Genomic DNA, 27,566 nt, shown 5'->3' with positions numbered 1-27,566 from the left:
CTTTGTTTAGCTTTTTTTTTTGTTTAACAGAATTTACCCACTTTGAGATAAATTAAGCGATTCTCTCATCGTCAACATAAGATTACATAATTCGGCGGATTCTTGGGAAACATTATAACATTTTTAATAAGATAGTCACAACTTCTATCGCAGAGTTGTATATTTAACGGTTTCCACGGCAGAAAGAAAAACCGTTACAAGGTACAGTACCAAAGAAACTGTTCCGCTGAAGTAACCATATTGGTTCTGCCTAATGATACATTCCTACTTACGCCTTTCTAGCAGTTGAGCCGAAATGGCGTCAGTGGCGCTGTACGGTAGCCGTTGGTAACGAAAAGACACTGGGACGAGGGCGGACTCAGGGAAGCGGTTTCCGGGTCTCCCTTCCTGGGCTGGGACAGCAGAGAGAGACGAAACGCTCCGGTGGATTAATAGCATTTCAAAGGTACGGACAGGTAAGGTACTGCTCGGTTGTTTGCTGTTATTATGATATATAGATTTTTAACTTTAAACAGTGTAGCGACTAGTCGATGGAACCCTAAGGGAGACAAACCGGACAATCAGTTTGAAGACTTGCTGGCAATATGACACCAGCCGCGGTAGCAACTGTTGAATGCTAAAGTTTGACATGTAACACAGTTTCATCGCTTTTGTAGACCCAACGTTGGTTTATCGAGCAAGTTTTTAAAGAGGAAACTATTTAAGGAACTACTGTGTTTACTTAAGCTGGGTACAGGCAAATTGCAAAGTCATTGTCCCAGTAGCAGATATTTGGAAAACTCTGTGAGTGTCTGACAGACTGGGTGTGGTGGACATCTGACTGTTACAGACACTGAGGCCTTCACACACGTTTCAGACTCCCCCTGGCCAGTGACTAAAGCATTATATTAAATTCTCCTTCATTATTTGACACAACTGTCCAAATAAACACTTCCCCTTCTTCATGTTTTGAAAAACAGCTGCGCTACCCACTGCTTTGAGCTCATTTATTGCCCCATGGCCCAACTACTGGGAAGCTTGCTACACTTCACCAGGCTTAATCAATTCATAAATCAGCACCATTAAAGAACTTTGCTCCAGATTCCTCTTGTGTACCCTTCCTGACCTCTGCACTTGCTTTCTAACATGCGATTATTCCATGACCTTTGGTTATAAAGCACATTTCCACAAAAGTAAATTTTGCCTCCAGACATCTTTAACAATAACAGAAGGAAACGATAACACATTCTCATTATGTGTCTGTCTAAGATGTGGCTGAGGGCCACTATTGAAGAATTGTCATCCATCTTTGTTGTGTTTTGGACTGGGTGAAAACATGCATATTTCACTTCCTTTCTTGTTAAGTGGTGAGCACTATGGCAGACTCTGCAAGCTGTAATCTCAAGGCGGCAGCTGCCCCTTACTACAGAAAACAAGTAGGCTTTATGGCCAGCTGGACAGAGATCAATTTGATATTAAAAGAACAACATCTTCCCGTAATGAAAGACGCCCCATGGCTCAAATCAAGCACCTTCACCTTTCTCTGACCTTTCCCCTTCCTCCGACTTTATCTCACTAACACAGTCCAACAGGGATCACGTTTGTTTGAAACTACACAGGGATGTTTCCGATCGTTTTGTGCTGCGGTGTCAATGGAAAGGCAAAGCTTCATTCACACCAGCAGAGCCAAATGGACTGTGGGTACTGCTGATGTGAAATATAGGATACTTTTCAATTAAGCTGGACTTGTGTCAAAATGTGATTTGTTTTTACATAATGTGAAATTTTTCTTGCAATAATGTCTTTTTGAAATGTCCTAAAAAAGATCCATTTGAATAGTAAAACAGAACAAAAATAAACAGGAGAACACAGTTTTAGCAGTTTCTACACTGCCAAACACACTGATGTAAAGTTAAACAGACACATTTTTGAAGATAAGTTGACCCAGTAATGTTGTCTTGTTACCAAAACAAATTATAAGAAAATGATACAATGTGGATTGCCACATTAATACAAACATTTTGTTTATAAGTTTTTAAAGTAACCTATACCTTTCCTTGTTTTCTGGTAATTAACTGATTGAGGTAATCATTTGATTGAGGTGTGTTGACTCAGAGTGATATCTAAAACCTGCAGGACACTGGCCCTTGAGGTGTGGAGTCCCCCATCCCTGACTTTTAAAAAAAATTATTATTAAGAATGCCTCAAGTTTCAAATATTGAGGGCATATGTTTAATTTACCCATGTTATCCATAAGCTTAGGCTTATCTGGATGAGGTTTTTGTTTTATTCTTGCATTTATTAAGATATTCTTTATTTTGTGTTGCTGAAACCCAGAATAAACGTTGTTTCTTCAGTTTGTTTTATATGTACAGCTAGTTAGAAACTTGCCTTGAATACACAGCATGACTTTACACCACCAGTTGTATGAAATAGATGCAAACCTTTTGAGTGTGAAAAATTAAGCCTTAAACCTGCAGCATTTCTAAATGTCAGCAGGCCTGTTAGTTTCCCTTGATTGTAGTTGGCTGTCAAAAAGACTTCCGATAAACATCAGTCCTACAGTAGTCTATGGGAAAATGGGCCTAAGTAAACACAGAGAGAATTTTAATTTTGATGATTTTAAGTGTCAGAAAGGAGGATTAGCCTTGCAATTTTCAAGCTATTAGCCAATTAACTTCCAGTTTCAAAACATCATAGCTTCCTAACAGAACTTCGTGACTTTATGTTGGTGGGATTACAGGAGTTGCATCCATCTTTTATACTCCAGGCCTCGAGGGCCGGTGTCCTGCAGGTTTTAGATGTGTCCTTGATTTAACACAGCTGATTTAAATCGCTAAATTACCTCCAGTTCAGGCCTGGTAATGAACCAATCATTTGATTCAGGTGTGTTGACCCAGGGTGAGATCTAAAACCTGCAGGACACCGGCCCCCAAGGCCTGTGGCTGTAATTATACTCCGCTGCAGATGGAGATGAAAAATTACAACAGTTCTAAATGAACCCAAACATCTTTTTCTACATGATGTTTTTATGCATATGATGTATAGAGACAGATCTTTGATTGGCTAATATTGGCTGAGTATATTGTAAGACAACTATAGAGAAGATTAGTGCTTTCTGATGTTGGAGAAAGTAGTTTTGCAGTGTGATGTTTTTGAAATAAATTTTAAAAATGAATGCACTTTACAATCAGTCAGTGTGGAATTTGTGTTGTGATTTGATAAAAGGCTTTCTACAAATATTATTATGGAGGTTTAATGGGAGGAAATGAGCATGGAAATGAACAGGTCATATTACCTGCACCTTTAACTGTGCACCAGTGTACAGCAGCGGTGAGTATTATAAAGATAATATTTTGTTACTGAATGGCTCCCACTTGTTTTCAGTAATTTCCTATGTTGTCCTCATTGTCATAAATCATCCTAAGCTTTAAACTCTGTGTGTGTTATGAACAGTCCTGGTGGTTTGCCTGTGGTCGAAAGGCTTTCTTATTCCGCCAATTGTGGCTTTTTTTCCTCTCTGTGGGCTCATATTTTTAAGTGTTTCCAAAACCACAGCTTAAAAGCCTGTGTCATGTCTTTATTACACCACTTTGGCCCACCATTCCTACCTTCAGACCCCCAAGGGCTGCTTAATTACAGTCAAGCCCCCTTCTCTGTGTGTTGTATTGTCTACGTGTGGAGGTCTTTTGCCAAACATCACTTTATTATGCTCAGCTGCTCCGAGGTTCCTGTTGCTTTGATCAGTTGCCAGTAATTTACCATTTTTGTACTTATGCCACTGACTTCATAAAGTCTCCACATTGTTAAATCATTGTTTCATCTTTTTCAATAAGTTCAGAGAGGCCTTAATCCAAGAAGAGCGAGTCTGCGGACCTTTGACACTGCCTGTCAGGGAAGGTGAATAGTTCTTCTAGCATTGCTGGTCCTTCGTGGCTTCACTCCAGCCAATAAATGCATTACATGCCAACAACTTTGGCTTTCTAAGGTGGCATTTTTCCCTTTTGGCCCTAACTGTTTAATCTCCCCCATGTCTGGCCCACTGATGCCAGTGTGTATGTGTATGTAAGCAGCTCAGCAGCCTGGCCGATTAAATGGCCATTATTAAGAGTGTATTATTGAAGTGTGCCTCCCGCCTGTCTGTCCTGTAGTGTTGTCTTTGAGAGATTACAACTGAGATATTGGACCAGTTTAATTAATCTGCTGCTGGTCTAATGCTGGTTCCCACAGAGCCTGAAGAAGAATAACACTTAGAGTGTGTGTATGTGTGCAACACAACTGAATGCACTTGTGTGGGCTGCTGCTTTAACTCAGATACTCATTAACTGTAAAAACACATTATTAACTGCCTTTGTTGTGTTTTTAGGCCTGAAACAAATGATTTTGTAGGTCATGAGTTGTGACCATAGAGTGTAACCATGGTGTCACCCACTCGGTGTTTAGTGTGTGTAGTGTCTATTGGGATTTGCTCAACCTTCCTCAAACTGTGGGTGATGTGTACATACTCCAAACATGGCAGCACTGTGCCAGCAATATTTATGTTTCCACAATGTGCTGGCTGGCCTGTCATGCAGTTTCTGAGACTAAAACCTTAGTAAAAGTGGTTAGCTCTCAGTAGCCTCCTTAGGGGGAAAAAAAAGGGCGCTGATATTCTAACACTACCAGTCTTGGTCAGAAAGCTGCATTCACTGACTTTGATGCTTTGCGCCACTATGAGGGTAACGTTTCTGAATTCTTGAATATATTGCTACTCTTTCAGGATGTATGGCTGCTGATTGGCTGTCTATTAAATTTTCCTGTCCTCCTAATGTATTCAAATTTCTGAAACATTTTTAATTTTTAACAGTACTTGCAAAAATAACAAGAAGCAGGTGGTTTTCTGTTTCCAAATTCTTCACTCTGTATTTAGTGGTGACTTGAGCAAAATTCTGTCATGGATTTGATTATTATAACCACTTATTTAATTTTGTATTTATTCATCCGGTGCAGCCAGAGTAGCTCTGATCCACCAGGGCTTGGCCAATGGGAGATTTTGGTTTGCCCTCTGTGTCTGAAAGAGTAGATCCTTGGGAACTCAAAAGTGTAGGTTGGAATCTTTGAATCTTTAGCTTGTTCCAGTCATCCTTTCTCATTCCAAAGCATTACGTGATGCAATTATATTAGAGGGTGTATTCATCTCACCATTGTGTGAGTACACATGGTGTCTTTTAATGTTGGTGCCTTGAGTCATTAGTTATGTTTTTATTAGTGTCCTAATTGAGACCCACAAAGTCTGTGTAAAGATGTTGGAGGGTCGGCGGCAGCATAAGTCTTTGGTTTATCATCTCATTCTGTGCTTTAACAGAATTACCTTTCTTTATGGCTCAGAAATTAAACTAACAGAAACTAGGCTGCATAGATGGGTTGGATTGGTATCTGGGAACTGGAGGCTGGATTCAGGTTTCTGGTTCTTTATAGTGTAATTCAAGCAATTTCAGAGCAGTGGTATGACAGCAGGGAGGAGGCTGTTGTCATCAGGGAGTGCTATTGTTGAGTGCTTGGTTGGCGACAATGTTTATGTAGATGGCACTCATCCAGTTAACATCCACATGAATCCAGGGACTCAAGGTTTCCACGGAGATTGCTTTAAAGTTGATGAATTTAAGGACAAGGCCTCATATGGTCTCTGATCACTTGGATTGCCCCTTTACCTTAATTCAGCACTGCTCCATTCTAAATGGGTTGAGTCTCCCCCCTTACTGTCCTGCATGCGGTTGGTGTTAAAATGTCTTCAGGGTTCAGGCACGTGTTTCCCCTTCTCTGTAAGCCCAGCTGCCCTATATAGGAAAGGCTTCAGGAACGAAAGGGATAAACAGCCATTGTTCTCCTTGTGTGCTTGGTGAAACCACCCTGTCAGCAGGACAGATCGCTGCCCACTTTGATCTAGATACAGACTACTCCCAACTACCATCTAATACATTTAACAGCGTGAAATGGTTCCCCAGGTGACCACAAATGTGTTTGTCAAATGCCACAGTCAAATCAGGTTCCCATGCCACGTCTTTCCACCGGCAAAGATTACATAACCAGAGTGCATCTCCGTTTGGCAACACACAGGACCCTGCCTCTTTCTAATGCTTATCACACTCCACCTGTCAACTCCCAGTGTGTTGGTGATAAAATGGAGCCTGTTCTTCCTGCTCACTCATTATGTAGCGAATTTATCAAATGAGGCTGTTGCTCTGTCGTCTGCTCAGGGTCATAGGGAGAGCCAGGAGCAATGAGCAGGCAATACTGTAACAGCTTAATGAGAGTCTGGGAAGTTACTTGTGCAGATTTGATAACGTCTGCAGTGAGAGTGATAGTGTTAACAATGGTGTGGCCATCGGCATCTGAACTTGGACTACATGTTTTGGTCTTTTTGCAAAGATATAAGGTATAAATGTAGCATTTTTCTAATTGTATAAAAATAAATAGTCAAATATCAAAGTTTTTGCTGTTGCTACAGGTTTTTTTTGCCACCTTTCTTTGTAGCTCTCTGAGGCTATTAGGATCCCACAAATCAATGTGACAGCACAGCTCTAAAACCTTGAAAACATCAATTAATTATTATATTCAAAAAGTTGTTTCAGTTGCTTTCCACAAAATAATGTTTTTAAATTTATATCAGTATTTTAAACTAAATGATTACATTCATGATTTGGTTGATTTAATTGTTTGTTTGTTTTTTACATTTTGTTTTTCATAAGAAAATTGAAGCAGACTCAAGTCAAATGGGTGTTTTTTTTTCAGCATAAATCTAGTATAAATATGTCACTTATTTTTTGGTGGTTTAACAGATATCAGTGTTTTTTCAGGCTTAAACTTGAACAACTGATTTAACCATAAGGGTGTAAGTCACAACAGCAATAAAATTTTAAAACATAAGGAAAAACAAAGGCCTCGTTGAGCTTATAGGCTACACAAAATGTTATTATTAATTTGCTGGATACAACTTTTACAGAGTGAAAAGTTGTGTGTGTGTACATATATGTATTGCTCAACTGAATAGATATTTATGATGCATAAAAGTTATCTGAATCATTACAATGGGTCGCAGCAGGACATGTCATTTACCACTCTTTTTTCCCTCTCCTACAGGCTTGACAGACATCACATAAACAGTAGCGATGTCTCAGTCTGGAGAGAAAGGAAAGGTGAGTAAATGTCAGAAATTTCCTCACATCACAGTTTAGATTAAACTATGCAGATTTTTGGTGGGTGGTTTTCTAATAAGGATCTGGTGATTAAGGGCCATGGTACTTGTAATCTCTAACACACACGCCTTCACAAGCATCCACAGAGGATATCCTGTTTAAATGCAACTGTTTCATGGCTTGGCTTTATTGTGTGTTTAAAGTTTCTCAGTGATATGTATCATCATCAATCTCTCTCTTATACACTTCAACTGTACACCTAGACTTCATACAATGATGAGGCAGGAGTTGTTTAGAGGATTTATCAGATGAAAGAAATAAGCAGAAAAATGTCATGTAACATACTTATACTATGCTATCACCTAAATGCAAAACATCACATATACTTCTGACTAGTTTGCAGCTTATTTTTTGTAGTTTCTGATCCTATTTGTTTTTCTTGTGCTACAGTTTCCAGATGCTGCAGGTTATGTAGGGTTTGCTAACCTGCCTAACCAAGTGCACCGGAAATCAGTGAAAAAAGGGTTTGAATTTACCCTCATGGTTGTAGGTGAGTGGTCGAGTGCTCAAGTTTCAAAGTGGGCATACCAGAAAAAGTTTGAAGTACTCCATATGTTTTCTCTTGAAAGTACAGATTCATAGTTTAGTCTCTATTTTTCAGGGGAGTCTGGTTTGGGCAAATCCACATTGATAAACAGCCTGTTTCTCACTGATCTCTACCCTGAACGTTACATCCCTGGTGCTGCAGGTATGTACACACACACACACACACACACACACACACACACACACACTTTAATATTAAAAAAGGCCTACTGCAATGTCTCCAGCAAAGTGTTATTTCAAGTGGAATGCTGGGAATGCTGCAGTCTCAAAATGTGACCCTGCCCTACTTATGACTTGACTTAGATTAGGACTTGGGCTCTAGCTTGAAAACAATTATCCAGGCCCTCACAGTTCAGAAAACACATATCACTCTTATATGGCAAAACCGGCGGTTTGGGCCAAATCTGGTGTAATTTTTCTTATGATTTGTTTTAACAGAGAAGATTGAGCGGACAGTGCAGATTGAGGCATCAACAGTGGAGATCGAAGAAAGGGGAGTGAAGCTTCGTCTCACTGTAGTTGACACTCCTGGATACGGCGATGCCATCAACAGCCAGGACTGGTGTGTTTTTGTTATGTTTTTTTTGTTGTTGTGGGGGAGTTAGAACAACTTGAGACGTGTGCAGCGTGAAATTCCTATCCTCCCCACCTGTCCCGATGCACCTTTTTTTCCAAGTTTTGTCTCAGGCTCCTTATTTCTTACCTCTCCTCCCCCTGCATTCTCCGTGTCTCCTATTATGTGTGTATGCGTCTGTAATGTGTCGGTATGTGTGCTTACTTGTGGGGCGTCCTACTGTCAACGTGGGCTCTCTGTCCAGGATACGTTTCCTGTTAATTGTGCTGGCATAGCTGTATTTTTTGTAGAAATTCTTGGGTCCTCTTCATAACAACTCCACACTTAATAAAAGGAAACGTATCTTCACTTACCTTTCATTTCTTTCTACAAGATTTGTGTGCCACTTTTTTAGCATTTAGATTATGAATATTAAATGGTAGGTAAATGAAACCAAATTTTAAGAGCTATTTAGAAATTAAAGACGAAGAGTAAATTTCAGACAACAGTTTAGACCAACCGTCCCCTACCTTTTTTGCGCCACGGACTGGTTCATGTCCGACAGTATTTTCACGGACTGGCCTTTAAGGTGTCGTGGATAAATACAACAAAATAAAACCAGTACTGGTACCAAAAAAAAGGAAGATTTATTCATAACACATGGGAAAAGACCCAGGGAAACAGAGTTAACGATAAAAACGATAAAAAATAACGATAAAAAACAATCAAAAACCCTGAAAACCATAACTTTCACAACTCTCACATCCCGGTACCAAACGACTCATGGACCGGTGCCGGTCCGGGGGTTGGGGACCGCTAGTTTAGACTACTGAACTGAGAGAAGGTAAAGAGGTAAAAGTTAAAACTGATGGAATAGTATGATTTAAACATTAACGTTATGTATGTTTGGTTGCTTTGTTTAACACTGATAGAAATAGGAATGATGTTCATTCTACAAGTTGATTTTCATATTTGACTGTTTGGCTTGAAGATATAAAACTGCACCCATCAGCTACATTTTTTATCTTATGAGTCAGAAACAGATGGTGTGAAAATGGCTGCTTTCCTTTTTTTTTTTTTAAAAAGTAACACTGCTGTTGTTAGGGAGGTTGAGATGGTGTGCCAATTACAGCAAAAAAAACCTTTCATTTTAAGTTGATTCCATTGAATTTCCAGCTCTTACAGGGACATAAACCCCTTCAACTGGAAATGACCTTTTCATTCAGTCATAAACCGGGAGGATTTATAATATCAGTGATCTATTGCCTGACATGTAAAACTACACTCTAAAGGGTTTTTGTGGGAGCAGGTTTCTGAAGATCTATATCATCCTGTGTGTTTGATTCAGTGGAAGTATGTCCTGGCCTTATTCTGAGAAACTATTTCTTCACTTTGACCCTTCTAACCTAATGACAGGTGTTTTACAGCTCTAACCTGCTTTTTGTGTATGAGGAAAATCTAACTTGGAGTGAAAATAAGTTGTGTATTAAAACTAACAAATTCCTTACTGGTGCAGATAAATATTTTTTGGGGGGACGGGATGTTCTGTATTTGATTTCAGTTTTAAGACCATCATCCAGTACATCGACAATCAATTTGAACGATACCTCCATGATGAGAGTGGGCTGAATCGAAGACACATAGTGGACAACAGAGTGCATTGCTGCTTCTACTTCATTTCTCCGTTTGGACATGGGTAAGTAAGCACAGACACAACACTAAAGACACCAGAAATGAGCTGACTTGTACTTAACACACTACTTTTAATCATGTTTGGTGGTTCTAAAACAGAACTTCCTTAATTTGGGTATTTCAAAACTACACAACTCTTGCTGTTTATGACATCTTTAGCATTAGCGTTTTTGATTAACTTGAGTTCCTTTTACACATTTCAGTTCTGCTTTGTTTCTCAGTACTGTCATATGCTGTGAAAGGCAGTTATTCCTTGTCCAATTTTATCATTTTTGTCATTTCAAAACAGTTTTTCACTGTGTCCTAATTGCCCTCTTTGTTTTTCCTTCTTTCCCAGTCTAAAACCACTGGATGTGGAGTTTATGAAGGCCATCCACAGCAAAGTCAATATAGTCCCAGTCATTGCCAAGGCTGACACACTGACTCTGAAGGAGAGGGATCGCCTGAAGAGGAGGGTGGGTTTGATTTTACACCCACAGACACATAATTTCAATCCTAAGATGTCTGTTTTCTGGTGTATACACCACATGTAATCATCTTTATTCAAATACTACCACAAAGCCCAAATGCCACTTACTAAAGACACTGTTAATCCAATTAGCAGATATATGTGTACGGCATTAGAAAGTGGCTTATAATCATAGAATGGAACAAAACAGTATTATATAGCTTATCTGTCTATAATGGCAGCTTAGCATGTCACACCTCTTTGCATTCGTGTGAGAAAGCACTCGTGCACTTCTCCCTGTGATTGCGCTGATGAACGGCTTTAAGTTTTTGCGTTTCTGATGAAATCACCAGTTTCAAAGTAAAGGGAGGGACAAACCAAGAAAGGAAACAGTAGAAGGGATGGACTGAGGAAAGTTTGTTGTATATAATTTAGATGAAGCACATTTCATCCAGTTTCAACATGTCCCACATACTTCCTCTTGGACCTGACCCAAGTGTCTGCCTGCCTGCACGCTTCTCAGCTTCCTGCTGTCCACAGGGGAAGGACATTGTAGTACCGCTCATCACACACACTTCACAGCAGTGTGTTCAGCTGATAACGTCTTGCTTCAGATGATTTAGGAGGATTTTCCTCGTCTTTCCTTGTCTTATTTCCTTTTTTATATCTATGAGACAACTTGAGTATTCCTTATTTCTGTGCTTTTTGTCTCAATTCAGAGAAAATTGGAACTAGTTGGTTGATAATGTCATTTTCTGTTTTTATATAATTAATTGATTTTAATGTAAAGATGTTGCCTCAGACTGAGAAGTTACATCAGAAATTATTTTTGAACTTTAGCACTTTTTGTATTTGAAATGATTAAGTGAGAAAAAGACCCACTCTTTGCAGCCTGGTAAAAAAGCATATTGTGCCTCAGTTGCTAATAACTTTTTTCTGTCAGCCCTCTTTAATTGAAAGTCAGCCTGTCTCCTCACCTTCCCCGGATGCCCAGACCTCCCACCTGCTTCTCATTCAGGTCTCGGAGCCGGTGGTCTGGCAGGCGTCAGGCTGATCGGCTGACCGGAGTCCAGCTCTGCTTTGTTCTCCCAAACAGCCAATCTGTTTTGTTAGAATTCTGGGCTGTTAAATTTCTTGAAATCACCGATGCAGTATCTTAGCAAATTGCAGGTTACAGTTGGTCATTCAGGATATTTCTTCTTGTACTCACTGAGACAGCAGGATTTAACAGTGGGCGCACATGAAAACTCAGTAACTGCACTTAACTGCAACTCAAACCTCAAGTCTGTTCCTTTGGCAGTTAAGAATAAAAATACCATGTTTCCTGCCACTGCTGACCCCCACCTCAAGCTGAAGGAAACCCCCAAGCTTTTTGGCTTTTTGCTCCAGCTGCCAGCCTTCAGCAGGTCAGCTGTCTTTATCAGAGTTTTGGCTCAACTTTTGTTTAATTTTGTGTGTATTTTTCTCCCTTTACTATAAAAGTTTAGCCAGGAGAAGTGAAGTGAGAAATAATAAGGGACAAGGGACTCTAAGGAAATACTGTAACAGTATCACTCTGATCTGACCTCTTTTCAGCTAAACTTTCAGTTTGTTCACATGCTCTGCTAAGTGTTCCCTTAACATACAATTCCGACTGTACAATGAGCAGCAATTAGCTGCAGAGTTTAACAAAACTGTCAAACTCGCGCATACCCACACCCAATAAGATCTATAACATCTAAAGCGATGAAGAAAACAGGAAATATAGAGGATTAGTCAGCTAATCCCATGTGGCTCTCCAAATGACGTCCCTCCCAGTTTTCTCAAAAAGGTATTTCCTACCATCAGACCACACATTCCGAACATTATTAATACTAGTTTTTTGTCTGGTCAAGTACCTAAGGAGCTTAAGCATGCAGTCATACATCCTTTACTTAAGAAACCAGGCTTTGACAGTTCAGTCATGTAAAATTTTAGACACATTCCCTTTCACACTTCCCTTTCTTAGTAAGATCCTGGAAAGGATTGTTTATACTCAGTTGATGGACTATTTGAATGACTCTCAATTGTCGGAAATCTTTCAGTCCGGCTTTAAGCCATTTCACAGTACGGAGACAGCCCTCGTAAAAGTTATGAATGATGTTCTGATAGCGACAGACCATGGTAAATATGCAGTGCTGGTCTTCTTGGACATGACTGCTGCATTCGACACAGTGGATCACGATTTGCTGATCTCCCGCTTACAGCACTGTGTGGGAATTTCTGGTTCAGCACTGTTGTGGTTAAAATCTTATCTCTCAAACAGGACCTTTTGTGTTAAGTTGGGGTCGGCTTCATCCCCTGTGGCCCCTCTGCTTTGGGGTGTGCCACAGGGATCTATTCTTGGGCCATTATTGTTTGCACTGTATCTTTTGCCTCTTGGCGCAATATTTCAAAAACATAGTGTCATTCCATCTACATGCAGATGACTGCCAGCTTTATTTACCTTTTAGTCATTCCGATAGTCTCCCAAGTCGACCTCTGCTTGACTGCCTTAGTGATGTTAAAGCATGGTGGCAAAAAACGTTTTACATTTTAATGATCATAAGACGGAAGCGATCTTATTTGTCCCAAATCGTGTTTCTGACGCTCCAGATGTTGATCTTGCCGCTTTGACTTCCATTTAAAGAGTTCGATCACAAATCTTGGAGTAAATATTGATTCTGCACTTACCTTTGATGGTCATGTAAACCGGGTGGTAAAATCAGCATTCTATCACCTCAGACGTTTATTGAAGGTTAAGCCCTTTCTTTCCAAGCGTGACTTGGAAAGTGTTATTCATGCCTTTATTACTTCACGTTTAGATTATTGCAATTCTCTTTTAATAGGGGTTGGGCAGGGCACTTTGTCACGCTTGCAACTAGTGCAAAATACTGCGGCACGATTTTTAACTGGCAGAAGGAAATTCGACCACATCACTCCGGTTTTGGCCTCTCTACATTGGCTTCCAATTGAATTTAGGATCTGTTTTAAAGTCCTTTTATTGGTTTTTAAATCTATAAATGGTCTGGCACCTGTTTATTTGTCTGATTTGTTGAGGCCCATGTCCCCATTCGTTCGCTTCGGTCAGCTGAGAAGCTGTTGCTTTCAGTCCCTAAGTCACGGCTGAAACTTAGAGGAGACTGACCATTCTCTGTTGCAGCTCCGATGCTTTGGAATAACCTCCTCTCCATATTAGACAAGCTACATCAGTGCCAGTTTTTAAGTCCAGATTAAAAACCTATTTTTATTCCCTGGCTTTTAACTCTGTGGGTAACTGACATTTTCATTAATTTTCTTGCTATGTCTGGTTTTTGCTATTTTATTACTATATTTATATTTGTATTGTACAGCACTTTGGTCTACCAGGTGTGTTTTTAAAGTGCTATATAAATAAACGACGACGATGATGATGAGCTATCTTCCCTACATTTAAAAATGGCACCATGTGGCTCTTGGGAATGTATATTATTCCTACTGACTCTTGTTTGTTTACAATCTGTACTGATTTAACTGTTGAAGTAAAAAGATGAACCAGTGAACAAGAGACTCCTTTTAGAAAGTGGAAGCACATAAACTCTACTGCTGCTTTCCAGCATTTTGAGTTACATTAAAATGAATCATATACTGGTTGAGATCAAGAACTTCCACATCTTTGTCCATAAAAAAAACAAAAACCATACCTGATTTCAATGTGGGCTCTATGCACTTCAATGTTGCCTCCTTTTCAGCTCCCAGCACATCTGCTTTCATATGTTCAACCTGTTTATTTTCCCTGAAAGTCCTACTTGGTGGTGGGATCATTGCCATCAAAGTCAGTTCAGATTGACACAGGACTTGATGTTTACTCTGTACAAGTTTGGCAGTTCTAGTGAAATCGCAAACGTTCTTCTTCAAATAGTCAAAGGGACAGTAAAATGGTCCAAAATTGTTCAAAATGAAATTGGGCAGCAGAACTTTTCATCACTCTTTACATAGGAAATTATGTTGGAATGAAAATGATGGCTGACTAATTTACAATGAATTCAGGATATTTCACATATCTGACCCAGTAATCTGTTTTTTTTTGCATGTTTAGAAGTTTGACGTGCCATGGTAATGCCCATTAATCTCTATTAAGTGTCTCTCGGGAAAATGGACGGGAGTATTTGTTGGGTTGATCAGATAAGTTCAAGTGGCTCTTAGGTATACGTGCCTGACTCCTGCTGTACAGTCCTGTACAGTACGGTACCAAGGCCTTCCTTTGAGGTCAGAGCACTATCAGCCAAGAACCTGCCAGAAAGCTGAATGCTGGAGAATGATTGATAACCTCCAGTGTTTCTCCCACACAATTTATTAGTTTGTTTTTTGGAGAGCAGTTTCTCACCGCTCGGAGAATTTGTTTCCCTTCCCTCAAAGGCTCGTACAGTCCTTTCCCCTATTATTAGTGGGAAACAGCTTGTATAGAACAATATAAATTTCCTGCAACGTGTCAAGACTGTTCCACTGACAAGACACAAGTAGCACAGCTCAGGCTCAAAGAACAAATTGAACAAGCGTTCACCGGAACTACTCGTCATTTGCCTGCGTTTTAACCAGTTCTTCCCTTCCTGGCAGTGCTTCCCCCACCAGCCTATTATTTTCTCGCCCTTCATCTTTGTGTCCTCTTTTTTTCTTTTTCTTTTTTTTTTTTTTTTTACGCTTGTTCTAATGCCAATTTCCTTCACCAGAGTCATCGTGGTCTCTAGCTCATAACTTGCCCTGAGGAGGGTATATTGAGGGTCTGATCCTCTCAGTCTGGGTCCCTAAAGTCATATCCTGTGTGGGGATTTAGTCTGAAAGTGCTTTACTGGTTGTTTTCTGTTTGAGTGAAGAGGATGGTACACAGCTGGTTTAAAGTGGAATCCAGATGAGCAAAAAAAGAGTAAAGACCTTTATTTTTATCTAAAAAAAAATAGAGTGCATATTTCTATTTTTTCTCTTCTGTAGCTACAACACTAAAATTGACTGATTTCAACAGCCACCTTTTTTGTATAAAATTGAGGAAGAGAGGAAGCTTAAAAAACTAATAGAAATCCAAGATGTATGTGAATGTAACTAAAAACTGGGCCAGCTGCTTGCACTGACGAATTACCTCTCTCAAGCAAATTACGAGTCGCTGTGTGTTGTTTTCATGCTTTGATTAAATGTGCCTAAAACAAACACTGCCCAGAACAAAGGGGAAACATCTAAGATCCCAGTCTGTGATTTTTGGAAGTGATCAGCATATTTAAAGTGTGAGGAATTTGCACTAAAAGGTAAAAGAGTGGATAAGGATGCCTTTGCTATAGGCAAAGGCGTAAGAAAGTTGTATTAAACTGATTGCGACTGTGTGAGCTTTCTTTCCTTTTGTGTAAAGACTAAAGTCACAGGTCAGTGAAGGCCAGAGAACCCAGCCCCTCTGCTGTTCTCGCGCAAGCCTGTAGACCGCAAACAATACCGCAGCCTCTTTTTCAAGTCTTCCTCGTCTCCTCTTCTTTCTTCTCCTTATCTTTCTGTTTGCCCTGTTTGCCCAGCATTTTGTTACTTACTACCATGTCCCCAACTCCTCCGCCATACTCCTACTTTGTGAATAAGCTCTCCACTGGTGCACGTTACCAGTGTCGACACAGTCGGTAGTAATAATAATGACTGTTTTTATTTGCATCACTAATAATTTTTTTTTTTTTAAGTGACAGAAACCAGACACAGAAACCCGATTAAATAAACATTGAGAACAAAAAATTTACCTAAACTGAAAGAATCCACATAGTTTACTGAAAAGGCTGAAGCTGCAGCTTTTTACACCGATTATGTTTGCTAAATGTGTAAAACTAAATATCACCAAAATAAAGGTAAAAGAAAATAATACATTAAAAAAATGAATTATTGAATAAATTCAATACAAAAATGCATAAATAGTGTTTCATAAATAGTGATCATACCTAACTTGTTCACCTCCTTTTTTTTTTTTTTTTTTTTTTGCGTTAAACTTTCTCTCTAATTTTAATAATTTGAACCAAGTTTAGTTAAATGGCAAAATCAATGCATGATTAGTAGTCAGATATGTTACTCTAGGATATTACCTCATATTTTTGAGGTAATTATACGCACATGATTAATGATATGTAGTTTGTGGGAGTTTCCTGATGAGCTTCAGTTTAAATTCTTATTGTGCAGGCCAGAGATGGGCCTTACTGTAATCCAATTACTTTTTTCAAGTAACGAGTAAAGTAAGGGATTACTATTGCAAAAAAGGTCATTTGATTACTGTTACTTTCCCGTAAGCACGCTGCGTTACTGCGTTACTAAAACCGTGATTTTTTTTTTTTGATTTTTTTTTTTTTGCGAGAGTGTCTCATGACAATGACGTAAGCCAGTGCGACATTCGTGGCAACAGCTGTGTGCAGATCAACAAAGGATAATATATCGAGTGCGGGAGCGCATATGACCGTGCAGTGTTTAAGGCGTGGAAGTACTGACCTTACTTTGAGTTAGATTCCGTAAAAAGTGACAAAAACATTAGCATTCGCTGTTCACTGCGTGGGAAGAAAACGTATTTTTACAGCGAAAAAAACCCCCTAAACTTCCGAGCAAGCACCAACAGTACGCTGCCACGGGAATGTGAAACTCCCAGATCCTTCCACTGACCGCTACAACACACCTGCACCAGGGCAAACCTCCGCCTGCCCCACTCCTGCTATACAGGTGAAAATAGAGCACCAGGACCACTGAGTCTTTGATTTTATTTATTTTCTGCTGTGTTTTACTTGCATCTATTTGAAAGAGTGAGTGTAAGCACAGAAACAAATTTCTGCCAGTCAGAGAATGCTGTATATAATTTAATGTTTGCTTGATGCATAAAGTTAAAAGATTAAAACTAATAAAACAAGTTTCAAAAAGAGACTTTTTCATTTGATTACATTTTATATGATGAATTATGCAGAAAAAGTAGAATTGGGCTGAAAGATCTATTGCTTTATTACCTATTCAGGTTGTAAATCTTTTTTTTTTTTTAAGTAACTAATTACTAATTATTTTCAAAAGTAAAGTCACAGGATTACTTACTGATTACTAATCAGTAATTGATTACTAATCAGTAATTAGTTACTGATTACGGTACTTTTTTCAAGTAACCAACACTGGTGCAGGCTTAGACTGGTACCTTATCAGTGAGATTATGGGGGTGATTGCAAGTTCCTTGTGTCAGGCCCTGATCAGCTTGTGCTTGATCCTTTTCCTTCCAGTGTTTCAAACAGGGTGATATATTTATTTTTATGCCCTCCTTTGGTCATTGTGCCAGGGAACGTTCCCCATCTCCAAAGATTTTAAAATAATAAATAGGCCTTTTGTCTCATGGAATACACAACTCTGTTACACACTATTAATTGCTTTTAAGTAAAGAAAGTGTGGGTCAACTGTAGCATTACAAATCTGAAAAGATCATTTCTGGACTTTGGCTTACTGCTGATGAGTCACTTGAAGCTGTTGAGTCCCTTTTGATTAGCAAATAAAGTCACAAAACTTGGTTTGTGGCTGTCCTCTTTTAGTCACAAAACTTGGTTTGTGGCTGTCCTCTTTTAAATCTCACATAAATACAAGATTACGTGAATGGCTCAATTGTATCTCTGTGTATGCTCTTTGATCAAAGGAAAGGTGGGTGGTCTTAACTGTACTAATGCTTAGCCCAGACAATAGGAGTGTGGGTGGCTGTGTGTTTGTTTGTTCATTATTACTCATACGATACCTTCGTGGTACTATGATTGTAGGACTTCCTTTGTACTTTACATCAGTACCTCACTTTAAAAACATTCAAATCTGGACAAACAAAATATTTCTAGATAGTGTTTCTGTGTGTTGTGGTGTTCTACTGGTGCTGCTGTGTGTCACAATTAGTTTTGTACTTTTAAGGGAACTTTCTGGGGGATTTAGTCTGTAGATTGTCTGGTCACAATGGCTTTTTTTTAACCTGTCTTGTTGTTGTTCTTTTACTTTGGTGAATCACTGACCTCCTTGAGCTACAAGGCTCCATGCGCTTAACATACATGCTCTGTTCCTGCTACTAATGCCAGATTATACCAGTTGAACACAGGATGTTAGCACTTAGGTGTGTGTGTGTGTGTGCGTGCGTGCGTGCGTGCGCGTGTGTGTGTGTGTGTGTGTTGGGTTAGATGGCTGGTATGAGATCTAAATCCCCCTCCGACCCCCTCAGATCAGGTATTGTTGGGGCTCCTTCACCCCCTCAGACTCCCTGCAGGCAGGAGAGAGCCGGTTAGCTGAAAGGCTTTTCCTTGCAAGACAAAAGTGTTCGGTCTCATGTGTCTTGAGGTTGTATTTGGAAGCTAAATAGTAGGTTTATATGTGAAGGTATGTGAAATGTGTTTTCTGGAAAGTTATTTACAAAGATACGAGTTCAGTACTCTCTAACAAGTGTCAATATTTGTTGACATATTTCATTAAAAGCTACGTGCTTTGATTTTGTGAGAGAGAATTAGAAGTCTTGTTATGAGTTTGGAAAAGTCTTAAGGGGTCATACCTTTCTAGACAGCTTTTTGACCATTTTTATCATGGTGTTGTTTAACAGTACTGTCCCTTTTATTTTTTGTAAGACTATATTGCTGCTTGCTCATATTTCTTCTTTTTTGTCACGCAGAAAGTAGGAATCCATCATCAGACCCATCAATACTCTATTTTTCATGAGATTTACTGTGACTTGAAACACATTAACAGAAAATGTGTTTTTGACCATAATATTTGTTTATCCAGTGTGAAACTCCAGCTATAGCTCATCTTTTAAAGCATTTACTGATTACATTTGCATTAAATGCCCTTTTTATTTTTTTAATTAAAAAAATATATTTTAAAGTCTTTGCTTCAAGCATCTCTTATATAAGGTTGTAACGTATTAAGCAAATTTGTATAGTGGCACCAGTATACAAAGATGGTGAAATAAAAGTTGGTTGCCAAATAACAATGCATTGACAATTTTCACCTTGGTTCTAACATTCTTTTACTATTAAAATGAACCGCTAAATACCAATGCCAGTTTTAGTTCCAGTTGACCTTTGAAAACCTTTACAGTACTCCTATATTAGCTCTTGCCTTCAGAAAAGTAAAAATTAAACATTAAAGTAAGTGCATGGCTTTATAAGTTGTAGAGCAAGCAGTAGTTTACACACAGTTGGACCTACTGGAGTCTTACAAGAGGCACACTGTGGATTTTCCTTTAATAATGTCTTCAGCCTTGGAAAAAAGGGACCCCTGTCCTTTAATCTCATAACAAGCAGCGACCCTCCATGTGGGTCAGTCTTAACAAATCTGTTCGGTTTCTCTCAGTCTCTAATGAAGAAACTGGAATAGTGCATCATAAGGTTTAAGGAGTTTCTGGTATGAAAGAAGGTTTGAAAGCTACTCGGATGTCCTGCTTCTACTGGCAGGGATGCATTGTTTTATTCCCATAGCTTCCTTGAAGAAGCTGGCATGCATCTTTAAGGTTACATAAACCTTATTGAAAGTGCTCTTGGTCTGATCTTTAGTCTTACGATTCTTACTTGGTCACGGTTGATTGGAATTGAAATGCAGGTTTGTTTTTTTTTAAATCCTTTTTGGCTTTCTGTAATGTTATTCTTCTATGTCTGCATTGTTGAGTTCCCAAGAGTACTTTGCGCCATGTTTCTCCTTCCAAGTATTGTTCCATGCCACAGTTTGACTTTATTGGATACAAATCAGACCAAACCAAGAGACTCAGCTCTATCCTCAGCAATCACACGAAAAAAGCCTTTAATAGTTGGGAGTGTTTGCTTGTGCATGCAGTCACCTGTTGAATGCCAGTACTACAGTGATCACCACAATCCCCGTTTTTTGTTTCTGTGTTCTTTTCTTTGGCTGGTGTTTGTTTCCTTCCAGTGATGTTTGTTCATAGCTTGGCAGGTGTTTGAGTCATTCATATTCTTTTTTTGCTTAGCTTATGAGAATGAACAAATCCTGAAAATATTTTTCTCTCGGCAGGTTAAGAGATGAATGTGGAATCCCTCTAATGATGGGTTTGCATCTTGTTTCTTTATGATTGGAGGTGTTGGCTCAACCTACTTTGCAGTTGAAAAAGTGCTTAGTCACATCTCCCACCACTGCACCCTGTGTAATTATATCTATGTATAGACCTGCGGGTATGCTATATTTGGGCTGTACATAACTGTTACAGTATATTTCATACTCCTATTTCAAGAACTGAGTGATACCAGCTTTTCTCTGTAAATACACGTCTGGCATGACTCACCTGCCGTTTGCCCTATTTCTAACCTATCTTCAAACCTAACAGTACCATTTCATATCATACCCTCACACTGGACTCAGAGCTGCCCAGCATGATGGAGTCTTTCTACAAACATCACTTCATATTCTGTGATGTAAACCGATAAATTGTTGGCTTCCTTTTCTAATTAATGCTCGGCAGAGTCTGGAGTTGAATTGTTTGTATGCTGCTCCGACAGCTTCGAACAAACCACTAAAGCCAATCATAACAGTGGGGTGGGAGTGTGTGGCGTATTATGGCCTGACATGATGGTCATAAAGTTAACTTGGTTCCCACTGCCAATATCCCTGTGCCAACTAAAACACTCAATTACGAGAAGGAGAGGCTGGTGTAGCGTTGGGGATTAAGGCCTACATTGTGTACAGTAAATCGGCAGGAGACAACAGGTATTTGGAGCGAGTGGTGGTTTTGAAATCACATGATCCATTAGCGGTCTTGATTATAGGTCTCAGCCTGTGCTAAGCACATGTTACAGAACAGAATAATTCAGGTAAACAGCCATTTAGGATTAACAAGGTCTGGAAACAGATGATGGCAGACAACAGACTTGTGTTTGCGCAATGACTGATGCAGGTTTGTAGATATTTAATTGTACTTTGCATTTGTAAAAAACTGTTATTCTGTTTTTATCAGTTCTTCAGTTCACTTTTTTGTTGGATTTCTTTCTGTTTTATCACATATCACATCTGCATTTGTGTCTAATCTAATCTACTTGTTTTACAGGATTTGTTTGTTTCATTTTTTTTTTCCTGTCATTGTGTCCCACATGTTTATTTTCCCGCTGGGTGCATAGTTTCCCAAAATTCTGTCTGTGCTACCTCACCAGAGTGATGTTTATCGAGCCTCCGTGTAGAACGTCCCTGTAAATCTGGTGTTTGAGTACGTGAGGGAGAAACTGAGGCTCTAGCCTGGTGTCACAGTCTCCTCTCGGTCCTGCAAAGCCTGTTTGTTTTTAGATCTGGCCCGCAACAATACCCGACTCTCCGCCGTGCACACACTATCTCACATACACTGCGTGCAGAGCTCACTGAGAAAACAAGCGACAGCCATAACAAGGACTTAAACAGGAGCTGCACTCCGTAGGAAAAGCTGCACTCACTTCCCAGGCTGGTGGCTGACTCACCACCATCCTTTTATACACTATAGTACTTGAAAGTCCCCAAAAAGTCAGGAAAACAGCGCTTGACGTTTTTTGGCACCATTACACAAGATTGCATTGTCGTTTTCAAAATTCTCCTCTCGGGAACACAAAAGCAAAATGCAGCTTTGATGTTTACAATAATAAATACTGACATCTGTCCCAGTGGTAGCAGAGAAGAAAGCTCCTTTGTTTCAGCTTGTTTCTTCACCGGTCAGAGAAGAAATAAAGGAGGGTGAGATCTTTGTTTCGGACTCTTTGGAAGTTTGAGGTGCACACAGGCTATTTTTTTTTCACCTGTCTAACCTTTCTGTTTCAACTCCTTCTCCTCCACAGGGGTCTTTAATTAAATGTGCTGCTGCAACAACAGGTGCTCACTCACACCCTCCTATTACTCAGTAGAGCTTCCTTACTTTCTGTTTATGGGACAGCGGCTGTTATTTTCTACATATAATTCACAGTTTACAGTGAATGTACTGTGAACCAGTGCACCATTTGGAGACTCTCCAGGACTGGAGAGGTGCTTTAAGAGCAGATGCTCTGTCAGCTCGTTCTAAAAAGAGCATCCGCATAAAGATTGAAATATTTTTCTCTTTCCTTTTTCCATAATCCTGCTGACAGACAGCCTGAAAAAAAGTTGACATTGGTCTTTCCAGAGAAAATGTGTTTGGATGAACAGTACCTATATGCCGAGCTGGAATGGTCTGCTGCAGTTATCAGCTGTATTGATGTTGTTTTAGTTTATTTTGTTTTAGTTAGGATATATGATTAGAGGTTTTAATAAAAATGAAATGGTCCTCATAGGTAGCAACAATGTGAACATTTTACTGTTCAAATGAGACATCTGGCTTTCTGGACTGCTGCAGTACCCTGTTGGTAAAGGTCAAGCTGACCCGTCTTGTAGTATTTGCAGTGGCACATTTGTTGGGCTCAAGTTGAGATTCCCATCACAGTGGGAGAGTTCAGGATCACAGTGACGCCACAGCATGGCCTCTTCTTTCAATTTCTCTTGTTTCCACTTCTCAGATCCTGGATGAGATTGCAGAACAAGGGATAAAAATTTATCAGCTACCTGATGCCGACTCTGACGAGGACGAGGAGTTCAAGGAGCAGACTAGAGTCCTGAAGGTGAGAGAGGGGCACTCAGCTAATGCCATCTTTTCCCATAGGAGGTCCGCCATTTCCCTCTGCTGGTTCAGCATTCTCTTCCCATTCATCTTTGCTTCCCTTCACTGGAACTGCTCCTCGCGGATACCTTTATTTTCCACATATTCTTTCCTCTGCCTTTGGGTGTCCACTAACATTTGACTTCCTTTCCCAGGCAAGCATTCCCTTTGCTGTCATTGGCTCCAACCAGCTTATCGAAGTGAAGGGGAAGAAGATCCGTGGTCGTCTGTACCCCTGGGGTGTAGTAGAGGTGGAGAATCCTGATCACAATGACTTCCTGAAGTTGCGCACCATGCTTGTGTGAGTATCTTTGGTTATAATTTGAAAAGTAAAGTCTTATAAAATCTAACCAGAACTTTTGCCCTGTTAAGCTTGTCGCTGCCAGAGATGAAGTTAAAATCTGAGCTCTGCTGCCTTCTAGTGTTTGAAGATGTGATTGGTGTCTGTCTGTTGCAGGACCCACATGCAAGACCTCCAAGAGGTAACTCAGGATCTGCATTATGAGAATTTCCGCTCAGAGAGGCTGAAGAGAGCGGGCAGGTGGGATCCTGTTTGATATAGCAAAGCACACGTTAGTTATTCCTGTTTCATTCAAGGAGTATAATATTAATCACTTCATTTGTCCTGCAGAGCTGTGGATGAGGAGGTGTTGGATAAGGACCAGATCCTGCTACAGAAGGAGGCAGAGGTAAAAACACACGGAGCAGATTTGTGTATTTGAGCAATAAAAGTGAATAGCCGTACACACAGACCTCCGCAGTCTGAAATCGAATTAAAAAATACTAGCCTGTGGCGCTTTTTCACTTTACTCATTTAAGGCACAGACTCGTGCATAATTTAGCGAATACTTACATTTCAGTCTTACATCATTACAAGTATATATACAAATTTTCATTTTCTTTGCAAACTACATAGAAACCTGTTCAGTTTTAAAGAGAAATAATGTGACCTGTAAACCTTTGTAAGTAAATGAAACTTTATTCATACATTAAAGGCTAAGGCTGTTTACGGTGCTTCACATTTGTCCAAACGAAATCAATGTTCCAGGCTTTCAATTCAGCACTCATAACATATTTTCACGTGTGTGTTTCCAGGTTAAAAAAAGGATTTCTATCATTGTTCTTTTTTCTTTCTTTGTTAAAGTAACAGAACTACACAGATGAAAAGCAGAAATAAAAAGCATAAAGTAGCTTGATTTCCCAGTGAAATCATGATGTCTGTGAGCCATAAATCTGTAAATGTAGAAAGGCTCAGTTGATCGTTTCATCTTGAAAACAGTTCAGTAGAATATTTCAGGGTGAAAAATGGCTGACATGGTGTTCAGACAGCACACGAGGATTTGATGACTCAAGTAGGTCAACTCTGGCACTCGGTGTATAGTCAGGTATAAATGCAGAATCACACTGAGCCTGCAGCACTGTAACATAACGTGCTTTCAAAGGTCATGACCACAGTTTTAGAAGCTGCAAATGCAAACCAGGAAAGCAGCCTGTTTTTCTGTCTGGTTGTATGTTGGAACGCAAAAACATTCTTATTTTCACTCGATATGCATTGTTAACCTTATGGGCTGCTGAGCCTGCATGTCATCAGGTCATAACCTGTTTCCTGATTTCCTTTGATTGGCCTTTTTCTGTTACTGCAGCAGGGCACCATAGTTAGCAGGTGGGGTGCAATCAGAGCTGTTTGTAAACAATGTCTCCAAGCAGGATATGCCATCACTTCCTGCCTGGGTGTTTTTTATGGTGGGAACAACCTCAGTAACGTTAGGAACCGAAGCCACAAAGCCAGAGGGATCGTTTGTTTGGCTGATTTGTTTAGATGTCGTGAGAGGTTTTGCTGGGAGGAAATATCACAATGACCTGTGATACTCCCTAGATTCCTAAAAGGTCCCAGAGTAAATGAATAAGTAATTGTTATTTACATGAGAGGTTCTTGGAAGTAGTTGTGTACTGAGAACTGATTAGGAGTTCCGAGTTGTGTCACATTCAATGATCGGATAATGCACCGTATGAATGTCAGTTCAATGTGCAGTAATGTCAAATTTGTTTTTCTTAAATTTTCTGGCAAATTCAGCAAATAGCTCAATACATTCTTACGGTTAGGGTTAAATATACATTTTCTGACACTTTAGGGTTTGTTTTCCTTACAGTCAGAGCTGGAGTAGAGTTAACAGCCCACAGGAGGCTTAAACTAGACTTTCTAAGTAGGTAATTCAGTTGCAGCAAGATGCCATCTTCCCTTGTTTTAGACAACATAATACTATACAGTAGCAGACTTTTCAGTCTCTTAGTTCTGTGGAAACAACCATATTTCACCTACTGAGAAAAAATAATCTGGCTTGAACTGCTTGAAGTTCTGTGCTCTGCCACAAGAGGGCGAGAGATATTAACAGGAGAGCTGCTGTTTAATAAGAACACCTGTGATCCTTCTGTAGTGCATCCTCACTGTTAGTTTTAAGTACTGCCTTTGTTTTAGTGCTTTTTACTCTTTAACGTTTACCATGTAGCGATTATTCATTTATTAGTTTGCATTGATTTTATGCTTTATTTATTTTTAAGCTTTTTGACATTATAGCTGATATAAATACTCTCTATTTGACTAAATGGTGACTAAACAAACACTTTTTTTTTTCTTGTGTAAACAAAATGTTATTCTGTAAGCTGTTTCAGATGGCAGTTATTTGGCTGCTTTAGCCTAGTTAAATACTGAGTGAATTATACTGTTGTCAGATGAGAAAGTCCTCCAATTTCTTAAGCGTAAAACAATTAAAATATTTTATTATTAAAGAGAAAAAAGGCTTATTTTTTCTTTTCTGTTAATATGTGAATATTTTCTGGGTGTGTGTGAAATAGGAGAAGTACTCTTTGAAGCAGACATTAGGTCTTGAAGTCACACATTACATTTCGCCACAAGCTGATATTCTAAGAAAGGCTGACTGAATCGGCAGATATGTGTGTATTTTAACCCCAGACCACGACCTTCTGATAAGTTTATATCGATAGTTTGGTTGCCTAAATCTGACCAAACTAAATGAAACACACTGATGTGAAAGTGGTCACTGCTTGAAAAAAAACTTCAATGGGGTTTTATTTTCATCTTCTTTCTCTTTCTGTAGCTGAGACGCATGCAGGAGATGATCGCGCAGATGCAGGCACAGATGAAGATGAAGTCGGACGACTAAAAGGGTCGGAGGTGAAGGGAAGCACTGTGACCCAAGCCACCAGCACACACATACACATAAAGCATACACACACATGCATACACTTAGTTGTCCAGCCCTGCCACTCTGCAGGCCCACCAGGAGCCATTTTCCAGAACCACATCATCTATGTGCACACCACCACCACCTCTTCTTCTTCTTCCCTCCATTCTTCCATCCATCGGCTGTTTGGCAGCTCTGTCTCTTCAAGACTCCACATTCAAACTAGTCTCCTTGTGGGAGTGGGTTAAAAAAAGAAACAAGTTATGACGACGATGTTTGTATACTGGGTGATTATGATTTATCTGCTATTTAGCCTTCTTAGTTGTTATCCTCAGCGTTGACAGTGACAGCGGTACCGAGCGGTTTTACCGTCACACACGTGTTTACATAATATACAAACTGTGAGTTTCACCTCACAGGTCAAAACTTTACAATGCATTATTTCCCATTTATTCTGCTATTGGGTTTGAACTCATTCACTTAAAGGTACAAATAGTTTGCTTCTCGTTTTTTCTGTTGGTTACTCATCACTCACCTTCACCTCTGAATAACCATTAGTGCCTGTTTGCTTCAGCCTGATAACGTAATAATTATAATTACCACAGAGATAGATACATGCGGTAAACCAAATCTGGTTTTCCTAAATGTGTTAGACTAGAAACTTTATTGTATAACCAACAGCTAAAACTAATGCAAACCCTCCAGGCTTTAGAATTTCAGGATTTTTTTTTTTTTAATGTATCTGTAATACCTGGTTTTAATGTGCCAAACTATAACTTCAGACTGAAAACGAATCAATCAGTACTGTAAGTTACAATGTTCCCATGTTTGTCTCAGTGACATCATTTCATGTATAAAACGGTCAGCTTGTACACTGCATGTGCAGCTTTTCAACTTACTGTATTCACTCATTTCAGTTTAAATATGTAACTGAGCTGTGTGTAAACTCCCTCCAGCCCACTGTGAACAGCAGACCTTAACATTTCCCCAGCACTGCCTTTTAATCGTGCTTTCACTCATTTGCCATTATTTCTTATTAATGTGTCAGTTAAGACTTTGTAGATGTCGACATGTTTTGTATTTCCTGTCTCAAATAAAATTTGTTAAGAGAACAAAAGTTGACATTTGCTCATTTGGGGGCAGGGGGTACCTTTGAGACTCATGATCGACATGGCTTGGCAGTGTTACTGTTTCTAAAACGTGTGACTGTCTGTGTTTTCAGTTTGGTTTCCTATGTAACATGTAGAAAAAAATGTGACATCTGTCTTGCACAGGAAACTCTCACAACATCCATTTTCTT

At 39.5% G+C, this 27,566-nt stretch overlaps 1 protein-coding gene across 3 annotated transcripts; it reads left to right on the top strand.

The window, feature by feature from the left end:
* Window positions 1–27,383, top strand: zgc:63587 (septin-2). 3 transcript variants are annotated; one of them, XM_013912165.1, is made up of 13 exons: window positions 1–201; window positions 283–455; window positions 7,099–7,154; window positions 7,605–7,704; window positions 7,816–7,902; window positions 8,199–8,322; window positions 9,875–10,009; window positions 10,343–10,460; window positions 22,924–23,025; window positions 23,219–23,364; window positions 23,521–23,604; window positions 23,695–23,752; window positions 26,180–27,383. In XM_013912165.1, the coding sequence occupies exons 3-13, from the start codon at window positions 7,128–7,130 to the stop codon at window positions 26,243–26,245; spliced, it is 1,047 nt and encodes a 348-aa protein (XP_013767619.1). In that variant the 5' UTR covers window positions 1–201; window positions 283–455; window positions 7,099–7,127; the 3' UTR covers window positions 26,246–27,383. The 3 variants fall into 3 exon arrangements, with proteins under 3 accessions (XP_013767619.1, XP_013767620.1, XP_013767618.1); XM_013912166.1 differs by lacking the exon at window positions 1–201 and having other exon boundaries at window positions 249–445; XM_013912164.1 differs by lacking the exon at window positions 1–201 and having other exon boundaries at window positions 249–455.
* The last annotated feature ends 183 nt before the right edge of the window (window positions 27,384–27,566 follow it).

Source organism: Pundamilia nyererei, unplaced genomic scaffold, assembly GCF_000239375.1.
Source record: "Pundamilia nyererei isolate P.nyererei 1_Seehausen unplaced genomic scaffold, PunNye1.0 scaffold00082, whole genome shotgun sequence".
Taxonomy (NCBI): Eukaryota; Metazoa; Chordata; class Actinopteri; order Cichliformes; family Cichlidae; genus Pundamilia; species Pundamilia nyererei.
Note: the sequence above shows the minus strand (reverse complement) of the source record. Positions and strands in the feature narration are given on the sequence as shown.